Source organism: Balaenoptera physalus, assembly GCF_965194825.1.
Source record: "Balaenoptera physalus genome assembly, chromosome: 18".
Lineage (NCBI taxonomy): Eukaryota > Metazoa > Chordata > Mammalia > Artiodactyla > Balaenopteridae > Balaenoptera > Balaenoptera physalus.
The window spans coordinates 65681815-65703074 of NC_138899.1; the positions used below are offsets into that span (position 1 = coordinate 65681815).

Genomic DNA, 21260 nt, shown 5'->3' on the forward strand with positions numbered 1-21260 from the left:
TCCACATGCCGCAACTAAAGATCCCGCACGGGGCAACGAAGATCCTGTGTGCCGCAATGAAGACCCAGCACAGCCAAATAAATAAATTTTTTTTTTTTAAAAAAGAGTGGATATATGTATATGTATAACTGATTCACTTTGCTGTACAGCAAAAATAAATAAAATAGAACAGAATAAAATAAAATAAAATAGGACCTCTGTCCTGAAACACACTGAAAAAGAAAAAAGAAAAAAGAAAAGAAAAGCACAGCTCCAGCTCTGTTGGCTGAGGCTGCCTCCCAAGCGGAAGCACAAACAGGCCACTGCCAACTCGGGGAGCGAGGCCAGGAGTCCAGCCCCCTGCGCTGCGGACCCTGGGGGCAGGAACCCCCCAGCAGGAGGGGCAAAGAGCAGCTCACCTGGTTCCCGCTCTCCCTGATGATCTCACCTCTGGCACCTTCCGCTCGGTTTTGATCTCGACAAACCAGGTGAACTGTGCCACCTGGTGGAATTCAACAAAACCGTCTGTGAGGGAGAGCGACAGTGACAGCTATGGAGACCGGCTTTTCCAAGTGAAGGACTAAGACATACGGGCTCACAGAAAGAGTACCTGAAACGGAGACTATTCTGGAAAATCTAGACAGATGGTCCCCATAGTCAGAGCAGCAGATGTAAGAGAGGGCGATCTTGGAACCCGTCCTGCCTACCTGAGCTGACTCACGGTGCACCTGGAACAACGTCCTGACTTAAGGGTCTGAATATATCAAGGATAAGAAGGGTCGGTTTTTGTCATACCTGCATCCCTAGCATCTCATAGAGTACCTGACACACAGGTCTCAACCTAGCTGCACTGTGGACCCACCTGGGAAGTTTTTAAAGCTCTAGATGATGGGCCCAGGCCTGCGTATGTTTTAAAATCTCCCCAGGGAGCCTCATGTCGAGCCTAAGTTGAGGAGCACTGACCTAATATGCAGCAGGAACTCGATAAATATTTACCGAATGGCTGAATCCATAAATGGCACTCAGACTATTCCAGCAAAAGCCATACCGTCATCCATCAAGGCTTATTTAAAGGGGACTTGCCTTGTCTGCGGCAGTTAAGAAGTAAGCATTATGGAACCTGCTTTCTTCACCTAAAACAGCTACTTTTTAAAATAGGGCCTGTTTCATGAGAGGCTACACGCTAACCACATAACCAGCCCCTCTGCTTTATCCTCTTCCCCACAACTCTTCAGAGCACCTCCCAGGTGCTGAGATGCAGTTAATCTTCCCCCTGACTTGGCAGATAATTAAATACAACTCCAAATGGTATAATACTCCCCTGGAAAATGCCTAACAATTTTAGAGAAAAAAAAAAATCTCGAGCATCTTGAAAAGTGATAAATTCCCAACTTATTTCCCCAACTTCTGCCGGAACATCCATTTTTCCTGAAGAAGGGGCTCTGGAGAGACACGGCAGGCTTTTCTAGCCACCACAGTGCCATTAAGTGACCCAGGGCAGTTGAGCTCATGCAGGAACTTCTGGCATTTACCCGGAGGAAGACTTCAGCTGACTGAATAATTTACGGGCACCCAGAGAGGCGCTTCCCCACATCAAGCTTAGGGAGGAGAAAGAGTAGGGTGTCTCCAGCTGCTCGAAACCTGGAGGCTGGACACCAGGAAGGAAGGAGGAGGTTCACTGCACGCCCCTCTCCCCTTATTCTGGGGGCTCTGGCTCTTAACCAGGGTCCACAGCCAAACTGCAAGGGACTCCCAGTATCCCCCCGACCCCGTTCTTGTTGAGAAGACGGGAACTGGAGAACCAAGTATCCAGGTGTTTCTCGTTTTAAGGTTCCACTGGTGATTCAGACGCCTAGGGTTGGCCGTGGCCCCTCACTGTTCTTAATCAGAAAACACTGACGTGTGGACAGGACCCCAGCTCTCCTGTGAGTTAACTGTGTTGAGAAAAGCCTCCTCCAGTCACTCGCTCTGCCCGCCTCTAGCTTGAAGCGTACCGCACAGCCCAGAGCGCTGGCAGCGGCGCCGATCAGCACAGGGGCAGTGTTCAGGGCTCCCGGCTGTGCTGGCTGGGGCCCTCCTGACCCTCCTGTGACACGGGGCACTCTCCCCGGCGTGGAGCGGCCACGGGCTGGCCTCGGGGCCCAGTGCACACACGGGTTAGCAGGCTGCTCACCTCGCTTGGCGATCTCGAAGGCAGTTGCTTTTCCAATGCCGCTGTTCCCCCCGGTGACCATGAAGGCTCTTCCAGGGACTTGGACCTCCAAGTCATCAGGGATGAAGTCCTTGGATGCAGATTCATAGCCACTCCTGGAAGCAGCAGAGCCACAGAAGGAATGGCCGTAAGTAGCTGGGAACGCAATCTCCCGTGGGGAGAAAGCCTGATTCTGCGCTGGGCATCGTGCTCTCTCCCGGCACATCGCGCGGCCCCTTGCTTCCTGGGCCCCCCCTGCTATCCTCCCTGGTCTCATGAACACCACCATCTTCTCCAGGCCTACATTTCCTATACCATTAGCTTCCAGAACTGAAAATGCTTGGAGATTCCAACAATTTGGTGGCCAAACTACCTTTCTCTGACTGCCTCTGATACCAGGAGGTGCCCCCCACCCCAAAAAACCCTTTGATAGATTTTTTTTTTTTTGGCCTTTTTCCCACAGTGGGGGAGCAGAGAGGAGCTTAGGAGACCAGGAACATCATGCCTACTGCACGGCAGGACAGGTGTCTCTAACCAGGTATAGAAGGACCACGGCGAAGTGGGTAGATTTGCACGTAGGGAATGAAGGAGGGGGCAGGTGCAGTTATATGAGGGCTGCACGCCTTCAGAGGAAGCAAGGCTCCTTCAGGGCCACAGGGTGTGTGCTGCACAACTCTAGGGGGCGCCGTTCCGATCATAGTGATGAGAGATTCATATCTGCATCAGGACAACTTTCTGCCGGATGACAGCAAAGCACATAGAGAAGGAGGTGCTTCTTCTAATTTGCACAAAGGCATCATATTGGATAGAAACAACCCTGAGTTCCGTAACTGTTTCTCTCTGCTTTTTGAGCTTCCTCTTCTAGCTTTACTGTCCTAGTATTCCCCAGTTACAAAAGTGGCTGAGGGGAGTGGAGGCAGAGCGGAGGGGGATTGGCAGGAGGAGACCCACAGGGCGGAGCTCTCCCCACACACCAGCAGGCTGGGGTCTCAGCTTGTGTCTCTCACGCAAAGAGCTGATTCCCTGCAGTGCAGAATGCAACTCTTTCCCCCAAAGGTTCTGGAAGAAGCCCAGTGCCCTCCCCGCGCCCTGTTTACACACAGACTGCCAACAGCTGGTCTCCTGCCCCATGCCCTGGCACAGCACAACTGCCAATTACATGCCTGGACACTGGTGAAGAGGGCCAAAGAATGTTTATGAGCTTGGGTCTGGTTTAGCCACAGGGGCGGTCACTGCCCCTGGTCTCACAGTCAAGAGACCAGGGAGAATGTTCCTGCTCTCACCATCTGTAACTCGCCCAAACATCCAGGGCAGCTCAGAGAATGCCCTTTCCATTGCTTCTGCTGTTAGTGGGCCACTTAGTGGGGCAAGCAAGACTTCTGACTGTTCCAAGGCCTCCTGAAAGGCTGACTTGAAACTAAAAACAATATCAATCATAAGGGTTTTGGATCAAACAACTTGGATTTAAATCACAGCTCTGCCTCTTAACAGCTGTGCCGTCTCATGTGTTGGCTTAACCTTTCTGAGCTCCTGTCTCATCATCTGCACAAAGGGGATAATCAAAGCTACTTCTTGGGCAGCCTGGGTGAGATAATGTATGTGAGGCATTTATCACACACTTGGAATAAATTAAGAACTCAATAAATAGTAGTTGCTATCATTATTACTAGTATTAATAACGACATGAATACCTTTCACGTTCAAAACTAAGCTCATTTGTTCCCCCCCCCAGCCCCCTAGCCCTTCAAATCATTAGGGACTTTGAGAGTAATTTAAACTATAACCAAAGATGAAGCTGGAAGATTTGTTTTTTCCCACAGGTCGGGGTCCCAGGATCACTGTGAAAAGATTTTCTTGCAGAGGAAAGAGGTTTCTCAGAAAGAATCAAGGGCCAGGGAGTCAGTGAATAGGGGCCCAGGCAGGACAAGGCACTGGTGGGGAGCAAGAAAGAGCTTTCCAAACCACCACAGGGCCAGAAGAAGAGCAGGCCAGAGAACATGCCCCAAGTAAATGCCCCACAGGGACCCGGCCCCGAGAGCCCCCTCCTCCTGGGGCAGGAAGCTGAGAGGCTTTTCTCTGTGACACACAGCTAGAGGAGACCTTAACCTCTGGGCTACCACATCAATCCTATTAGAGACTTAGGTTTGCTGAGGACGGCTCCTGTGGATTAAACCTCTTCCTCAAACTCCAGGCTGTGAGCCAGTTGCCAAGTGGGCGGTGCCAGGTTGGGCTAAAGGACACGTCATACCTCCCTTTGTCCTTTGCCTTCAACACAGGGATTCCATCCTGATCCCGTCTGTTGTTAACATAAGACGACTTAGTTTTTTTTGTATCCTCCCACCCTCTTTTTTTATCTTTATAAACTCTTGATATCAGTCCTTATTTTTCAGACGTAGAGAGACATAAATGACTTAGCCAGGGTCATGAGATGGTAGGTGATAAAGCCCAACACCCCAGCCTAGGGCACCTTCTACGTCACCAGTGGTGCTCACAGTGGCCCCCAGACAAGCAGCATCAGTATCACCTGGCAATCTGTCCGCGGAGTCAGACACTCCAGGGTGAGGCCGAGCAATCAGTGAGTGGTTTCACATGCCCTCCAGGTGATTGTGATTCAAGCTGAGCAACCACTGTACTTAGTGTTTCCTGAACCCCCCGAATATAGGAATCAAGCTCCCCGGCAGGCTTCCCCCAATTTATCCAATATGGAATTTGCTAAGGTCCCACCCACACACGCTAGGGGCTTAGGAGTCAGTTGTTGTAGTTGAACTACCTACCCCCTGGTAATTCTTAGGTTCGGGCAAGTTTAGGAAACTGTAACTAGATCCTGCTGCCTAGGGGCCTAATATAAGGAAGCTTTATAAAAATCCTGGTGTGCCAAGAAAAAACACTGTAAACCCAAACTACAGACTCTCAAGTTGGAATCAAAGTAAGGTGTTGTCTTTCCCTCCAATTCACTAAATACATAATAGCAGGGAAACCCGCCTAAGTTTGCACCCCTCCAACTTCACGGAAGAGTCTGGGGAGAGACTTTTAGAAGCCTGCTTTCCTGGCGTAGGAAGCTGACTCAAACTTTTCATGCTGCATTCTGTGTTAACATGGAAAGATCCAGCAAATGGTGGCCACTGCCTGTACACCCCTTTGAAAGAGGCGGCCACGGTATTCACCTAAATTCAGTGGGTCAGGGTTGACGGCTACACTTCCCACATTCTCTGCAGCACTGGCCCCTGAGGAGGGTCTGCCCTTTTTCCAAAAGGATGTGGGGTGCAGAGAAGGGAGCAGCGGTAGCTGTCTCCCCTTCAATGATGCCTGGAGTCCTGGTATGATGGAAATTTGCCCGGGCTGCCTTAGGAACTGACAAAAATCCTAGTGCAGGGAGGAGAGGAAGTCGCCTAGAGATGACTCGGATGCACAGCAGAAACACCTGTAGGATTTTTTAACAAAATGTCTGTCTAGGCCCCAGTGCACATCAGCTGAATCAGAATCTCTAGGGGGAGGGCCTGGAAAATGGTATCCTAAATTCTCCACTGGTGATTTCTGATTTCAGACAGGGGTGAGAACCACTGCGTAAGCCTAACTAATTCTAAGATAAAAACCACCTCTCCATCTGCCAGAAGTGGCCACCCCTTAAAACCACAGCGAGGGCGATCACGGGGCCGGTGGAACCATCCAGCACCGTTCAGCAAGCTCACACTGGGTGCAGAGCCGACACTCGCCCTGAAACCCGCGCCCGGAATGTTCCAGCTGGAGGGAGAGGTCACAGTCCACAAGCCGCAGTTGATGAGTGAGGAAAAAAACACACCCAGGAAAGTACTAAACAGAATCTCGACTAGCAGCTCAGAACTAACCGCGTCTGACGCCGAAAACAGCCCCACGGAGCCAGTATCGGAGCCCGCCCAGCAGGGTGCCAAGGGAACACCCGGGAGGCTCTGAGGCGCCTGGGCCGCCTGACGTCAGTGGGTGCGGCCTGCGCGGCAAGGCCCCGCCCCCGGGCGCCCGCCCCGCCCCCGGGCGCCCGCCAGGTGCGGGGGTCGCTCCGGCCGCCGGACCATCTGCCAGCTAGCGGGCGCCTCCGTCGCTTGGTGGGTCCAAGAGATCGCGGGGAAGTCGCGGGCGCGTCCCCGCTAACCTCGCTTGCGCGCGCCGAGGCGGGCCACGTGACAGCCGGACGGCCCGCCCCCCAACCGGCAGCCCCGGCCCGCGGCCCCCGGCGCGGTACCCTCTGCATCCTTACTTGGTGTATTCGCGCAGGCCTTTGGCGAACCACACGGCGCTGCGGTAGAGGAGCATGGTCGGGCGGGCGCCGCACGCAGAGTCTCGCGGGCCCGCGCTCCCGGTGCCCCCGCCCCGCCCCGCCTCTCCCCGCCCCGCACCCCGGGCCAGCCAGCGGTTACATCATCCCAGTTACATAAAAACCGCGGCCTTTGGGGCTTTTCTCCACTGGGACTGAGACGGGGTCTCTGTACGACGTGGAACGCTCCTCCTGCCCCGGCTGTGGAGAGTGCCCCCTCCAGCCCCAGCCTCAGAGGGCTGGGCCGGGGGTTGGGGGGTGGGGAGGGAGGGCAGACCGTGCTGCGGGCCGCGCTGAAGGTCCGCATAGTCACCTCTGGGTCGAAGCCGGGCGTCAGCACGTTTTGGGGGTATGACTAGGATGCAAAGATGGCACCGAAGCGCACCTCCTAGAATCTGATGACCCAGAAAATCGTGTGGAATAAAAGCGATGAGGCTTACTGATCCTAAAAAGATGTCTTCATCTGATGGGTTTATCATAGGGGTTACTGAAAAACTAGCATCTTCTAAGTTCCCACCTACCTTACTTCACGAAATGCCCCCAGTATCTCAGCGGAAGGACATGGCCTCTTCAGCGGGTGCAATAAGTCAGGTCAATAACATGCACACAGTGACACGATTGTGGAGAGACAGGGCTGGGTCTCTCTCCCTCCGGAGAGGTAAGTCTGTCTCCAAAGTACAGACTTGTGCCACTAGTTCTGCAGCATCTTGCAGTGCCAGGGTGGGGCCCTTTAGCTCCTCCAAGTCTTCATCAGCGTCCCCGATCCCCCAAGGCCAAATAAACATACTGTGTTAGTTTAAAAAAAAAAAAAAAAAAAAAAGCATAGTGGCTCTGTCAGCCTACATCCTAGACAAGTCATCCAGCCCCTTCTGGGCCCCATATGTAGGAATCGGGCACCCCTGTCCACATCTGACCTCCATCTCTAAGTCCCAGTTAGGAAACCTCTCTCGGTTAAATTCTGTACTGGTTTACCCAACTCACCCAGAGACTGAGACACCCTTACATAAGATGTGCAGAGACCAGCTGGTTTAATGGCCTCATTACCTAGGATAGACGATATAGGATCACTGCCCCCTCCCAAGTGGGCGTGTATTTAATGCAGAATACCTTTTGAAACAAATTTACCCCGGACAGCTTGCTCCTCTGAACAGGACTGTGAGGTTCCACGGCATTGCTCTTATTTTTGACAGAGTGATGAAAGGAAGTTTAAACAAGTGGCCTTCTGTAAAGCCACCCAGCCTGGTGTGACTTTCAATGCCAGTCAGGTTAGACCGGGAGAACATTTTGGACCCCCAGAGTTACACAACTGTGCTTTGTACACTCTGTGTCAGTGATGGAAAAGGTATCAGTCGGCTCTGAATCTCTCCCACCACCTCAGGAAATGTGCTTTTGGCTCACAGAGGGGGTAAGAAATTCTTTTGAACCACACAGTGTATTGAGGACATCAGCAGCACCTTGCAGTAAAAGGGTGGGTGGAAACCCAGCTCTCTCAACCTGCCGTGTAAACCCCGGGATGCTGCAGACCTACTCCGTTCTTAGTTTTCTTGTTGGTAGAATGGGAATGAATATGCTCACTTCATGGGGTTGTTGTGATGATTAAAGGCATTCGTAAAGAGCTGAGCAAAATGCCTGGTTTCATACGAGGTGATCAAAAAACGTTCACTTCCCTCAAGTTTTCTTCTCATTCTTTCCCTCCTACGCTACACCCATGCCGTGTACATTCCATCCACGTTCCATGAGTGCATGAAGCATGTAATGTTTATCCTCAAATCAACAAGTATCCACTAGGGACTGCATTGTACACACTTCATAGGAGGTTTTAAGAAAAGACAACCCTCATCTCAAAAGGGAACTCCACTCTCCCCTGGATGACAAGCAACATACACACAAAAAAGAAACAAAGAACAGGATGGGATTAATGGGAAAAGGGTCCAGTTTAAGTAGGAGTTAGCTGAAGCTGGATTTTAGTTCTGTTTTGTCACTGATTCTCAGTGTTACCCTGGGTAATAGTGATAAAATTTATTGACAGTTTAATATGTCCAAATATTGTGGATTATCTCACTTAATCCTTACAATGATCTAGTAAGGTTGTTCTCACTATTATCTCCATTTTACAGATGAACAAACTGAGACTTAGAGGGTACGCCACTCGGCTGAGGTCACAGTAAATACACGCTGGAGCCAGGACTGGAGGCAGGCAGTGGGATTCCAGAGCCAACAGACTCTCACTGGACCGTACTGTATGGGGGCAAGTCACTTAGCCTCCCTGGGCCTCAATTTTCTCATCTAAATGAAAAGGAAATTAGATAGATGACATCTGGGGCCCCTTCCAGCTCTGACTTCCTATGACTAATAAGAGAATTACACAAAGATGTTAAATAAGTTAGGCCCAAGGTGCTTTTAAAAGAGCCACATCCAGTGGGTGTAGCTGCTTCATTTCATGTGGGTAGAGAGCCTCGAAGATATTTCTTCTGTGTCCCTGGTTCCAATTTGCTACTCAAAAGCCACACAAAGAAATCATCCTCTGAAGCTTGCTTCTAATTGATTTAGAGCCCTGAAGCTAATTTTGACCAAATTGGAAGGAGAAGCAGAAGGTGAGGACTGAGAAATCCATAGCTTTCTGCACAACAGATACACATGATGGGAAGTCTGCGTGTACACACACACACACACACACACACACACACACCAGTGTTTGCATCTCTTCCACTGAAATTCAGTACCAGTTCCTCCAGCCCAGTTGTCATGGCAACACCAGCTGCCAATGAGATCATGGAAGACAAGGTTATAATGGCAGTGGTGCCTTAATATTTTACCTGGCAAAACCACTTAGGTAATAAGCTGAATAACCATAAATCATAAATCCATGGGAAGCCCAGGCGCCGCTGATTGTACGTGTTTAGTGTGCAGCTGGGGGTGGGGAAGAGACATGAAAGCGAAGGGAAGGGAACAAAAAGGAAGGAGGGTGAGGTGGAGGTTGGGGAGGAAGGTCTCTGATGCTGATCCCTGTTTTTCCTCAGTGTCCTGACCCTGTCTGCACACGGATTAAGGAACCGGTCTCTTCCATATTCACGAGAAGGGACAGGCGCTCCCAGCCTTAATCGCAAAAGGCTTATAAGAAACCCGAGGCTGCCTCTTGGGGTTCACACTAAGGGAGGAGAGAAGCAGCCCAGGGATGACATGGCAGACAATGACCCACCCACACGGGCACCCAGCGGGGGGCAGAACCCCACTCAGGACCGCCTCTCTGGTTGCCTCCCCAAGTCTCTTGATGCCACCAGTTTTACAGACTCGCTCTCCCCCGGGGCAACCGTCTGCTGCCCATCTGAACCAATTCCCTGAAGGGCAAATCCATGGATTTAAGGGTGTCCTTCCTTTCACAGGAAACTAATCATGGGGCGGAGGCCTCTGGTAAGAGATCTGTCAGTGGGGAGAGAGACTCTGCTTACACCAAACACCCTTTGGTGCCTTTGAATTTTGTACTATGTTCATGAATTACTCATTCAAATTAAAAAACACACAAAGGCGCACCTTCTTTCCCTAGCCCTGTCCACCTTCCAAGAACCAGGCACGTGGACGAGATGGGCCAAGGGCAGGGCAGTCGTGATGCCTGGGTCGATCAGTCACCCTGTTAACGGAACTGATGAAGGAAATGATTTCCCGCAGACGGGGCTTGTGTTGGTCTGAAAGTCTCACGCAGTCTGTTTCTAGGGCTGTCGTTTCCTGGCAGACAGGTTCTCAGTGCAAAAGCAGTCGGCTTTCTCCGGTGGGGCTCAGGGGCCAGAGATAATGCTCTGATGCTCTGAGGGGTTGCTGTGACTCGCCCGGACCAATGCTCCCTGTACCACCTGGTTCCCACTGATGGCTCGGGAGAAGGGCCACCAAGGGACAGGGAGAGGGCGGCAGACACGCAGTGGCAAGAACTGGGATCAAGAGTCAGAAGACCCGCGTTCAGCTCTGCTGCCTCTTCACAGGAGACACTCCGCCTCTCCGAGCCTCAGTTTCCCCTCTACACTGCACTATAAACCACCAGTCCTTGAGGCATAGGAGTGAGGGTGAAATACAGGCCCTTTTCTCTTATTTAACAAATACTTATACTCTACTTGCCATGTGCCAAGCACTACTCTAAGCTCATTTCAGATGAGTAGACTGAGGCACAGAGAATTCCAAGGTGTGTCCACGATCACACTAGAACCTACAAAGTACCAGAGCCAGGATTCCAACCTGACAGTCGGGGTCCAGACCCCACACATTTAACCCCTTTTCTGTAAGGATGGGACACTTCTCCTGGTGGCTTCTCTTCAGTTTCTTCTTTCAGTCACTTCTGTGGGGCTGGAAACTTCCTCTATCATCTACCATCCCCTTCCTCTTTTGGTTGGTTGATTGGTCCCTGTGTTGACTGGGTGGTTGCGAGTTCACCGTTCCCTCCACCAGCATCCCTCCGCACCCCCCACCCCCGCTCCCCCTAAATCAGAGACACTCAGAGACAGAAGGCGGGGCACTAAGACCTCAGTCAACTAAGAGTGAGATTGGGCTGTTGTGAGCCTGTGAGCATGTGTGCCCTTACATATGCGTGGAATGTCTAAATGGCCCTGCCCTTGCCAGCTGTTTAATCCTGGGTGATTCCATCATTCTGGGGAGGCTTGGAAGGATGGAGGAATACTTGATCTTATTTACGTATTTTTAAATTGTGGTATAATATACGTAACATAAAATTTACCGTCTTAACCCTTTTTTAAGTGCACAGTTCAGTGGCATGAAGTACATTCACACTGTTGTGCAGCCATCACCACCATCCATCTCCAGAGCTTTTCATCTTACAAAACTGAAACTCTGTCCCCATTAAACATTAACTCCCTCTTCCCCCCTCCCCCCAGCCCCAGGCAACCACCATTCTGCTTTCTGTCTCTATGAATTTGACTGCTCTAGGGACCTCCCGTAAGTGAAATCATATAGTATTTGTCCTTTCGTGACTGATTTATTTCACTTAGCATAATGTCTGCAAGGTTCATTCATGTCGTGGTGTGTGTCAGAACTTCCTTCCTTTTCAAGGCAGAATATTAGTCCGTAGTATGTAAACACCACGTTTTGTTTATCCATTCATCTCTCGATGGACACTTGGGGTGTTTCCACCTTCTGCCTATTGTGAATAATGCTGCCGTGAACACTGGTGTACAAATATCTTTTCAAGACCCTGCTTTCAATTCCTTTGGGTATATACCCAGAGGTACAATTGCTGGATCATATGGCAGTTCTATTTTTAATTTTTTAAGGAACCTCCATGCTGTTTTCCATAGCAGCTGCAACATTTTCCATCCCCACCAACAGTGCACAAGGGTTCCAATTTCTCTACATCCTCTCCAGCACTTGCTATTTTCTGGGTTTTGCTGTTGCTTTATAGTAGCCATCCTAGTGGCTGTGAGATGGTATTGCTCTGTGGTTAATTATTACTTTTGTTATGTATCTTAAAACATGTTTTATAATTTCTGTGATATTCAGGTGCTGCCTCCGTCTTGTGTTCATTGCCTAATACAGCTTCTTAATCATACACACACGCTCACACACAGATGCCCTATTGGAAGGATAGTTTGCTTCTTAGGTATGTGGTTTTGTGGATGTGAATAACACAGGATCAGTTCAACTTCTTTTCTCTTGCGAGCTTTAATCCACTGCTGGGGACCGCTGAGTTGCCCTCGGGTGGGTCACGTGCCCTTGATCTAATCGGATCCTCAATCATTTCACAGGGAGTTTGGGTTCAGTCAGGCTCATTTGTTTGGCACACGAGGCGGGAACTGACAACTACTTTGTCAAACTGAGCTCTCAGTTGTTCATTTGGCAAAATAAAATGTCAAATTACTAGTTTTTCCAGTTCGATTCACAGAAATGATCTCCCTGACAGTTACAGAGAAAGTGCCTATTTAAATGAGTCTTATGTGTATTGGTCATTTTTGAGGCAGGTCTCTTTGCGTTGATGATGGAAAGAAGTTCTTGGTTTATAAGTGGAAAAAAGCAGGTTGCAGAGTAGTTAATGAATAATGTGATGTAAATTGTATAAAAATCACATATTTATGCTTAAATATATACAGATATGTTCTGAAAAGAGACTAAAAGATGAATGCTGGTGACCTTTCGGGGGCCTAGAACTAAGAGTTATGGTAGGGTTTGAAATCTTTTACTTTTTATTTTTTTAATTTTTTCAGACAAATTTTTAATTAGTAAACTAAATGATCACATCACTTTTTAACTTAATATGCATATTAGCCTTATATTACTTTTTAAAATTAATTTTTTTTTTAAAGATGTTTGTTCCTAAGGGTCTGTTTCTCTACCATCATGGTGTTTCTTTTTTTTTTTTTTTAAAGTTTAATTTTTATTTATTTATTTATTTATGGCTGTGTTGGGTCTTCGTTTCTGTGCAAGGGCTTTCTCCAGTTGCGGCAAGCGGGGGCCACTCCTCATCGCGGTGCACGGGCCTCTCACCATCGCGGCCTCTCTTGTCGCGGAGCACAGGCTCCAGACGTGCAGGCTCAGTAGTTGTGGCTCACGGGCCCAGTCGCTCCGCAGCATGTGGGATCCTCCCAGACCAGGGCTCGAACCCGTGTCCCCTGCATTGGCAGGCAGACTCTCAACCACTGCGCCACCAGGGAAGCCCTAAAATTAATTTTTATTGGAATATAGTTGCTTTACAATGTTGTGTTAGATTCTACTGTACAGCAAAGTGAATCAGCTATATGTATACATATATTCCCTCTTTTTTGGATTTCCTTCCCATTTAGGTCATCTTTTAAGTTTTTCTAGCCTTTGACACTACTTGAATTTTCAGCCATAAGCGTGTATCACCTTTATAAAGAAAACAAAGTTTTAAAACAGTCATTTTAGGAAAATAAAAGGGCTTATAAAAGGGACTATACTACTGATGTAGCTCCTGCCTCCAGCTGTGGAAAAATAGCCCTGTCCTGAAGTGGCAGAGCCTGAAGTGGAGCTTCACTTAATGTGATGTATTGTGGGAGTGGTCTCAGGAGAAACCAGAATGCAAGACAGGGAGGAAGGACAGGAAAAAGGAAGAAGCTGGGAAAGGATGTGGCTTCTGTGAAGTCTGGCCTGACCCCCTGGGGAGCTCTGGCACATAAATGACACCAGAGTTTGACCTGCCCTGAAGCTGGGATGCCCTCTTGTCCAGATCAGTCCTTAGAAATGGATAACCGTGTGTGTGTGTGTGTGTGTGTGTGTGTGCGTGCACGTGTGCGTGTGCGAGCGTTTGTGTGTGTATACGTGTGCATGTGCAAGGGAGTGGTAACTCATGCACAAGCTTGCTCTACCCAACCAAGGAAGGGCTCCAGGAAAGGCTGCAGGTGTGAGCCATTAGCTTCAACACCTGCTGCAGCTGGGGCGGCCCCACTGGGCTGGCACAAGGGACCAGGGGAAGCTGGGCCACAACGCCTTGCCCCAGAGGACTGGCAATTGAACTGAAACTGCCTTCTTTATGAACACACTTATAAACTGTAGACTGATTTGCAAAATGCCTTTTTTGTGTGTGTGGCTATGGAAAAGTACAGGCTACAGGACATTTTAAAGGCTGAAATATTAAAGTAAAGAGAGAAAGAGTGAAAAAAAATTTGTCTTGGAAGAATCCAATCAGACTGCAAGATTTTTGCAATTGTGGGGAAAATCATTGACAGGAGCGCAGTGCTGTCGACCAGGGACAGAGCTATTCAGGGAGGAGACAATGAGTGTTCTCACCTGGATAGCGCTGGGTGCTGGGGGGGGGCGAACTTCAAGGACAATGCATATCTTATCATTGATTACATCTCCTTTGCTGATTTGGTGGTTGAGAAAGTTCAAAGCCAGACTTGAATCCAGGACTAAGTAACCCAGGGAATATGGCCAATGAATACAGGCAGGGATTGATCTTGGAGGGCATACTGCAAGGCGTAAAATTTCATGGGCTGCCTTGACATCTCTGAGCTTCGGAGAGGCCCAAAGGCCTAGCTGAGAGTCCCCTGCTTTCACCACATCTGCCCCCCGCCCAGCGGGGAAGGCTCCTCACCCGGCTGGTTCCCTGATCAGTCAGACTGGCCACACCCCACCCTCTCGGCAACCTCATAGGCTTCACCTCCCTGCCAGCCTGTGAAATTAGTCAGACAAACCAATCCCATCCTCCTGCGGAACTAGAGGTCACCCCACCCTCTTGTTACTACAAAGCGTGACCCCTTACAGCCCTGGTTGTTCGCTCTGCTCCTGCACGCAATCCCCACGTGGCATCACACAGCAGGCCACGTCCTCCTCCCCAGGCTGTGAGTATATGTGACTCAAAAAAGGCTGTCAATCTCATCTGTTCAATGTCAGGTGCTGTGTGTTTGGCCACCCTATTTAGGGCCGGGAACCCCTCTCTCACCAATGGAATGAACAGGAGGTGATCAGAACAGAGGGCTTTTGAATCATGAGACTTTTCAGGAGCTTGCTTAGAACGTGCCATATATGTGAACCCTTAATACCACATCTGGTATGGTACAAACCTGCAGAAAGTACCGGTTGCCTTTTCTTTTCCTCTGAAGTGGAACTATACTTCCATACAATGCAGTAAGAAAGTTTAAACTTTAAAAGCTAACTGATCTAAGGAAGCGTTCCAGAGAAAACAATAGAAGATGTATTTGAAAACACCCCACCTCCTGAATGTAAGTTGGTACAGCCACTACAGAAAACAGTATGGAGGTTCCTCAAAAAACTAAAAATAGAGCTGCCATAGGATCCAGCAATGCCACTCCTGGGCATATAGCTAGACAAAAATATAATTCGAAAAGATGCATTCACCACTATGTTCATGGCAACACTATCTACAATATCCAAGACATGGAAACAACCTAAATGTCCATCGCCAGATGAATGGATAAAGAAGATGTGGTACATATAGACAATGGAATACTACTCAGTCACAAAAAAAGAATGAAATAATGCCATTTGCAGCAACATGTATGGAACTAGAGATTATCATACTAAGTGCAGTAAGTCAGAAAGAGAAAGACAAATACCATATGATATCACTTATATGTGGAATCTAAAATAAGACACAAATGAACTTTTATGAAATAGAAACAGACTCACAGACATAAAGAACAGACTTGTAGTTTCCAAGGGAGAGGGGGTGGGAGAGGGATGGATTGGGAATTTGGAGTTAGCAAATGCAAACTCATATATAAAATGGATAAACAACAAGGTCCTACTGTATAGCACAGGGAACTACATTCAATATCCTGTGATAAACCATAATGGAAACAAATACAAAAAAGAATGTATATATATATATGTGTGTATATATATGTATTTCAATTTAAAAAACGAAAACACCCACCTCCTATTTTCCTTCTGCTAAATAGCAAAATGCTGTCTCCCAAGATATCCAAGATCACTTGGCTGCTATGACACCAGCTGACCTGAAAACTGAACTATTGAAATTCGATCTCTATAAAAGAGAGATTTGCTTTCTTCTTAGTTCCATACTCATAAAAAGAAAAATTACCACTAGAATCAATAAGAAGGATTTTCTGTTAACTCATTTTTCTAGAATCTCCACTACAAACCCATCGATCCACCTGAGGATTATGAGTTCTATGGAGCAAAATCTGCCTAGAACAGGCCCCTGATGGTTGTCGGCTTCCAAGGGGAAAGTCAGCACCTGTGGTGACCCCACTGGTTTAAGAACAAATAGAGTTCCAAGGCTTGGAGGAGCCTCTCCCCCAAGGCACTCCGGAAAGGTGCTGAGGAACAAACTGACCAAGTTTATTTCATCAACATGAAGATACCCCCAAGGAAGTGAAGCACAAGATTCAGTTACACAAAAATGGAAGTTACTGACCACTTTGCCTCTTCTTACAATAAGCCAGACGGAAATAACATGAAATACTGGAAGTAACATCATATTGTCCTCATGGTCACCGCCAGGATGGGACCGTCCTGGATCAGTCTGTGCCTCTTGTGTGGCCTGAGGGCACATGTGAGGTTCTCTAACCCATGGAATCAGCATCAGAGGGGACCCACACATCAGAATACCTGTGGGCTGGGATTCAGCATTTTAAACAAACCCGGGGGTAGTTCTGATGTTCACTGAGGTCTGAGACCCACTAGAGTGGCTGACCCCAATGGAATAATCCCATTTTACCGCATCCAACTGCCATCTTGATAGATTCAGGCAAGGAGTAGAATCACGATGGTTTTTTTTGCATGACGCCCAACGTAGCAAATAGAATTAAGTGACTTCAGTGTACACTTTTTTTTTTTTTTGCTGCAGACTTTTCTCAGAAGGGAACAACTGATTATTCCTCCTAACCGTGTGGATCTCTTCTTTGAGCTTTCATAACATCCAGAAAGTTCAGCTGTTACCTTGTTCATTTCCCCAGAATACCATTGCCTTAGGATGTTCTGCAGAGGAGGGGTGGCCGTGTTTCGGGTCAGCCTTGGTGCTTCAGTCTGCAGGTATACGCAGTGTAGAATGTCCGCACTCCAGGGCCCTGCCGGTGATCACAACTGTGGGCTTGCCACGCTCATCTTCTATCAAAAGCCCAGATGAGGGAAACGGTACTAATGGAATCAGTTCAAGGGCCAGCAGCCCATCACTTCCTACACAGTTTGGATGTCATCTCTGGATTAAGCCAGACCTTCAGAGAACCATGGTTGTGGACCATTTGCCTTGGCCCTGAACGGCTTTCTGGAAATGCGCCTCGTCATAAGCGTCTCACCATCCCTTGAGGGAGGCCCTAATAAATTACCATTCAAAGCCTGCCAGCGTGTGGGTATAGCATACTGAGGATGTCATCCCCTGAGTCACTCAGTGTGCCCTCCGCAAAGTCATGCACAGGAGGTCTCTGGGGTTCATTCATTTTATTGCTGGCCCAGAGAACTGTCTGGGTCCCAAGCCCATGGAGCACCTTGCCTGCCCACAGACCCTCTCAGGCCCCCAGCACGGAAAGGGCGACGTGTGGCACGACGAGAATGCATTGGGGCATCACAGATGAGGGCAGGAACTGCAAGCTGCAAACCCTCTGATCTTCCTTCACGGCTCAAGTGAAAAGGAAACTAGAAAGTACCCAGAGGGACAGGGGTGGAATAAGGGCTCTCCCCTCTTTACCCAGCAGAGGGCAAAGCTAGCACCTTCTTCTTACCTGGGAGGAAACCAGGACCAAACGTGACTCCCGGTGACAGATGCCTTCAAACTCGATGGAGATGCGCCATGGGACTCATGGGTCCTTTTCTCTTAAAGCCACGGGGAGGAGTGAGCCTCTCTTGCTTTGAGCTGACACGTCTGATAAAGCAAGGTGCCCCACACCGGTGGCCACTCAGGGGGTGGTTTGATTATGAAGTACACACACACCTACACACACACAGCAGCCCAGCTCCGTGTAAAGACAGACAGAAGCTGTGACACATGACAGAGTCTTCCTCTAGAACTCTCTAGCGCAGGGGCTCCGCCCACCCCAGGGGCTGACACCCTGACACGGCACCCAGCTCCCAGGAACCTCACCTCACAACGGGGCGAGGGGCACGCTAGCGGTGGCTGTTTGGTGTCATCACGGACTTCCAAACAAATGGATTTACAGACTTCCAAACCCTAGCCTGGCATTAAGTAGATTTTCTACTGTAGAGTATTTAAACTCAGAGACCAAAAGCACCTACATTAGCGACACTGCAGGCAACCCAGCCAAAACACACTGAACTGGTTTATGTCATCAGCGAATCACAGAGATGTACACAGATAACCAGGGAAAGCAGCAGACTCAAGGCCAAGCAAAGGATCTGCAGTTGCACAGAACACGCTGTGAAAGCGACGCTCTCTCTGCGGGCCAGACCACAGCTCCGAGCAGGAATCTACTTCCTTGACCTTGGCAGATTTTACAGCTGTCCTTGGGAGGCCCCAGGCGTCAGAGCAAACCCAGCTGATCTGGGGTTGGGAGAGATGCGCCTTAACTTCCCCCAAAGGCAGGTGGACTCATTAAATAAGAGCACTATTCTCCTTCTCATGACAAAAGTCATCATAGCGAGTAAAGCTGTGTCTTGTTTGAAAGTCCATGCTCTTTCTGTAACTTCAAGGTGCCCGTGGCTGAATGACAACCCAGCAGTAGCAGCAGTGACAACAACAAACCTCTCTCCCCTAACAGTCACTGGAACTGCAACTGTGATTTGAAAAGGTCTCCCATTCTTTGCCTCATCCCCTCAAAAAAAAAAAAAAAACCCCTTTGAAAACTCTTATGAATACAAAATCCTCACTCTGAAAAGAGCAAAGGTGCCTTTCCTAGACCCAGGCAGGCCAGCGTTTCTTTAGCCTGCTAGAATACTCAGCATTTTGGTGGATTCTTAAATGCCTGCAGGGAAGGTTTTATTGCTTTCACAGCGTGCCCTTCTCCTGCAACAGTGTGTGTGTGTGTGTCTGTGTCTGTGTATATGTATGTGCATGTGTATATGTGTGTGTGTGTGCCTGTATTTGTGCGTGTGTATATGTGTGTATGTGCCTGTGTATCTGTGCATGTGTATATGTGTGTGTGCCTGTGTGTATTTGTGCATGTGTATATGTGTGTGTGCCTGTGTGTATTTGTGCACGTGTATATGTGTGTGTGCCTGTGTGTATTTGTGCACGTGTATATGTGTGTGTGTGCCTGTGCATACTTGTGCATGTATGCATGTGTGCGTGCATGTGCCGGAGGGGCTGGTTCTCAGTCTTCCTCGGCAGCAGACCTCCACCTGGACCACGTGTGGACACAGCTGCTGCCCAGCACAAGTAAGCCCAGCACGAGGGCCCCTACCGCAAAGAGGTACAGGGTTTTGTCACAGTAATCCTGAGGCTGCTGGAAAGGGGGAACAAAATCTGGCAGGTAAACAGAAAAGACCCAGTAATTTCCCAGAAAGAACCAGAGGAAGAGGAAGAGGCTGAGGAGGAGGTGGATGTAATATTTGTGCGCGTTCTGCCTCTAGGGACATACATCGCCGTCATGGTCATCAATCACCACGGCCTTGGACAGAAGCCGCCTCATCCTGGTGGAGTTGTACAGCAGGAGAGACACCTGGGTCGTGGTAGGGAGCCAGGGGCTGGAGGGCAGAGCAACAAAGGAGGGGGAGGAGAGGGGACAGGGGGAGGAGATAAACAGAGAAAGATTCACTAGGAAAAGTGCACACACTGGAGTTGGGAATGCTGCCAAGGAGTGAAATTTCATTTTGAAGAATCAGAACTGGCGAGAATGAAGGCATCAGTCCTTAGCATCCTTGGTGGCATCTTTTATAGATGTGTGAGTTGCTTTGGACAAGGGACTCATTGACTGAAGTTCATCTCTGCACCCACAGTTTCCCTGTTGCTCTGGTTTGCTTCCTTAGCCTTGAGGTCAGTTCCTTGGCGCCCCCTGGCTCCAGTGACCTGCTCTGCCTCCCTCCAGTGACCACCCCCTGGATCTGGTCATCATTTGGAAGTGCCCTCCTCCCCAATCCCAACTAAATGTTAGTTGTTTAAGCTGCCCGGTCTGTGGAATCTTGTTAAGGCAGCCCGAGCTGACTAATACAGACACGAAGTGTTTTTAGGCATATTGTCCTATGTAAAACAACCCTATGGAATGCACACCACTTTCCTCACTTTAGAAACAAAGGAATTGAGGACCAGTTGGGTGAACGAGTCGGCCAAGGTCACGTGGGTCAAAAGTGGAAGAGCCAGAGTATAACACCAGGTGTGTCTTCAGCCAAAGCTGGCAGCTGCCCTTCCCACCAAGCCCTCCTGTGTCTCTCAGACTCAGGAGGAGTTCCACTGAATAGCCTCAGGCCTCAGACTCAATATGTTGAAAACATAACTCGATCTTCCATATCCATTTGGTGACACGTCCAAGCTAGAAACCAGGGATGCTCCCAGCTCCTCCCCCGATATGACCAATCAATAGCGACCATGCTGGGTACACCTCCAGTAGTTCTCCCCCACTAGAATGGAAGGGCAGGGTCCAGCTATGCTTGGCTCACTGCTGTACACCCAGCTCAGCACATGTGTGGGGTGTGGCCCATTAGGGAAGTCCTGTGCTTGATGTTCCAACAGTATGGGGCTGCTCCTCACCTCTCTGCCCAGACTGTGTGCTCACGCTATCCTGGGGCCCCTCTGCTCCCCAGCCTGACTCTTTCATAAACATCCAGACAGGTACCACCTCCTCCAGGAAGGATTCCAGTATCTCTCTTTACTGGGTTAGAAATCTTCTTTGTGCTTATCTGTATTCTCTTATTTTCTACACTGAAAAGTTATCACTTATGAAAGATAACGAAACCTAAGTGAAGTGATTAGGCCAGCGTCTGGCCTGTATGATCTCATTTAATGCTTATGCTAACCTAGGGGCTGTATATTATTATCCCTGGTTTGTGGATGAGAAAACTAAGGCTCAGAGAAGTTAAGTCACTTCACCCAGGTCCACAGTGAGTAAAAGGATGAGATGGATGTCGGTCCACACCTCTGACCACCATCTACACCATACTACCCAGGTGCTTAAATCAAAGATATTAAGTCACAGGGGTTTTTTCCTAAACCGGGAAAGTGCTCCCAAATGGTCCAGTTGCCCAGGCTTTCTAGGAATAAGATCTGTAGCCTGGCTGGGAGGCAGAACATAAGAAAAAGGAAGTGAGGGCTTAAAGGGGTCCAGAGAGCCACTCACATAGAGCTGATGCATCCAGGGAGGGCTTCCTGGAAGAGGGGGTATATTCCGAGCCCCTGTGAGCAGGGAGAGGTGGGAATGGGAGTGGCATGGCAAAGATGAAGGGTGGTGGGTTTGGGAAACAGGAGAAACCAGTTGGGAG

General features: G+C 49.0%; 2 protein-coding genes across 9 annotated transcripts in view; both read right to left on the reverse strand.

Annotated features, from left to right (window-relative positions):
- DHRS12 (dehydrogenase/reductase 12) overlaps positions 1-7107 on the reverse strand; it is a 37399-nt gene extending 30292 nt beyond the window's left edge. For 2 of the 8 annotated variants that reach the window (XM_082434499.1, XM_082434493.1), the window contains exons 1-3: positions 6402-6537; positions 2153-2286; positions 399-481 (exon numbers count right to left, since the gene is read on the reverse strand). In XM_082434499.1, coding sequence (XP_082290625.1) covers positions 399-481; positions 2153-2286; positions 6402-6457 — 273 coding nt within the window. In that variant the 5' untranslated portion in view covers positions 6458-6537. Of the gene's footprint in view, positions 1-398; positions 482-2152; positions 2287-6015; positions 6039-6401; positions 6543-6979 lie in introns of those variants that run through there. The other 6 variants (XM_082434494.1, XM_082434495.1, XM_082434496.1 and 3 more) reach the window with 6 other exon arrangements.
- Positions 7108-7269: 162 nt separating this feature from the next.
- TMEM272 (transmembrane protein 272) overlaps positions 7270-21260 on the reverse strand; it is a 58559-nt gene continuing 44568 nt past the window's right edge. Inside the window, 2 exon segments of the mRNA XM_082434542.1 lie at positions 7270-19414; positions 19418-19507. Coding sequence (XP_082290668.1) covers positions 19160-19414; positions 19418-19507 — 345 coding nt within the window. The 3' untranslated portion in view covers positions 7270-19159.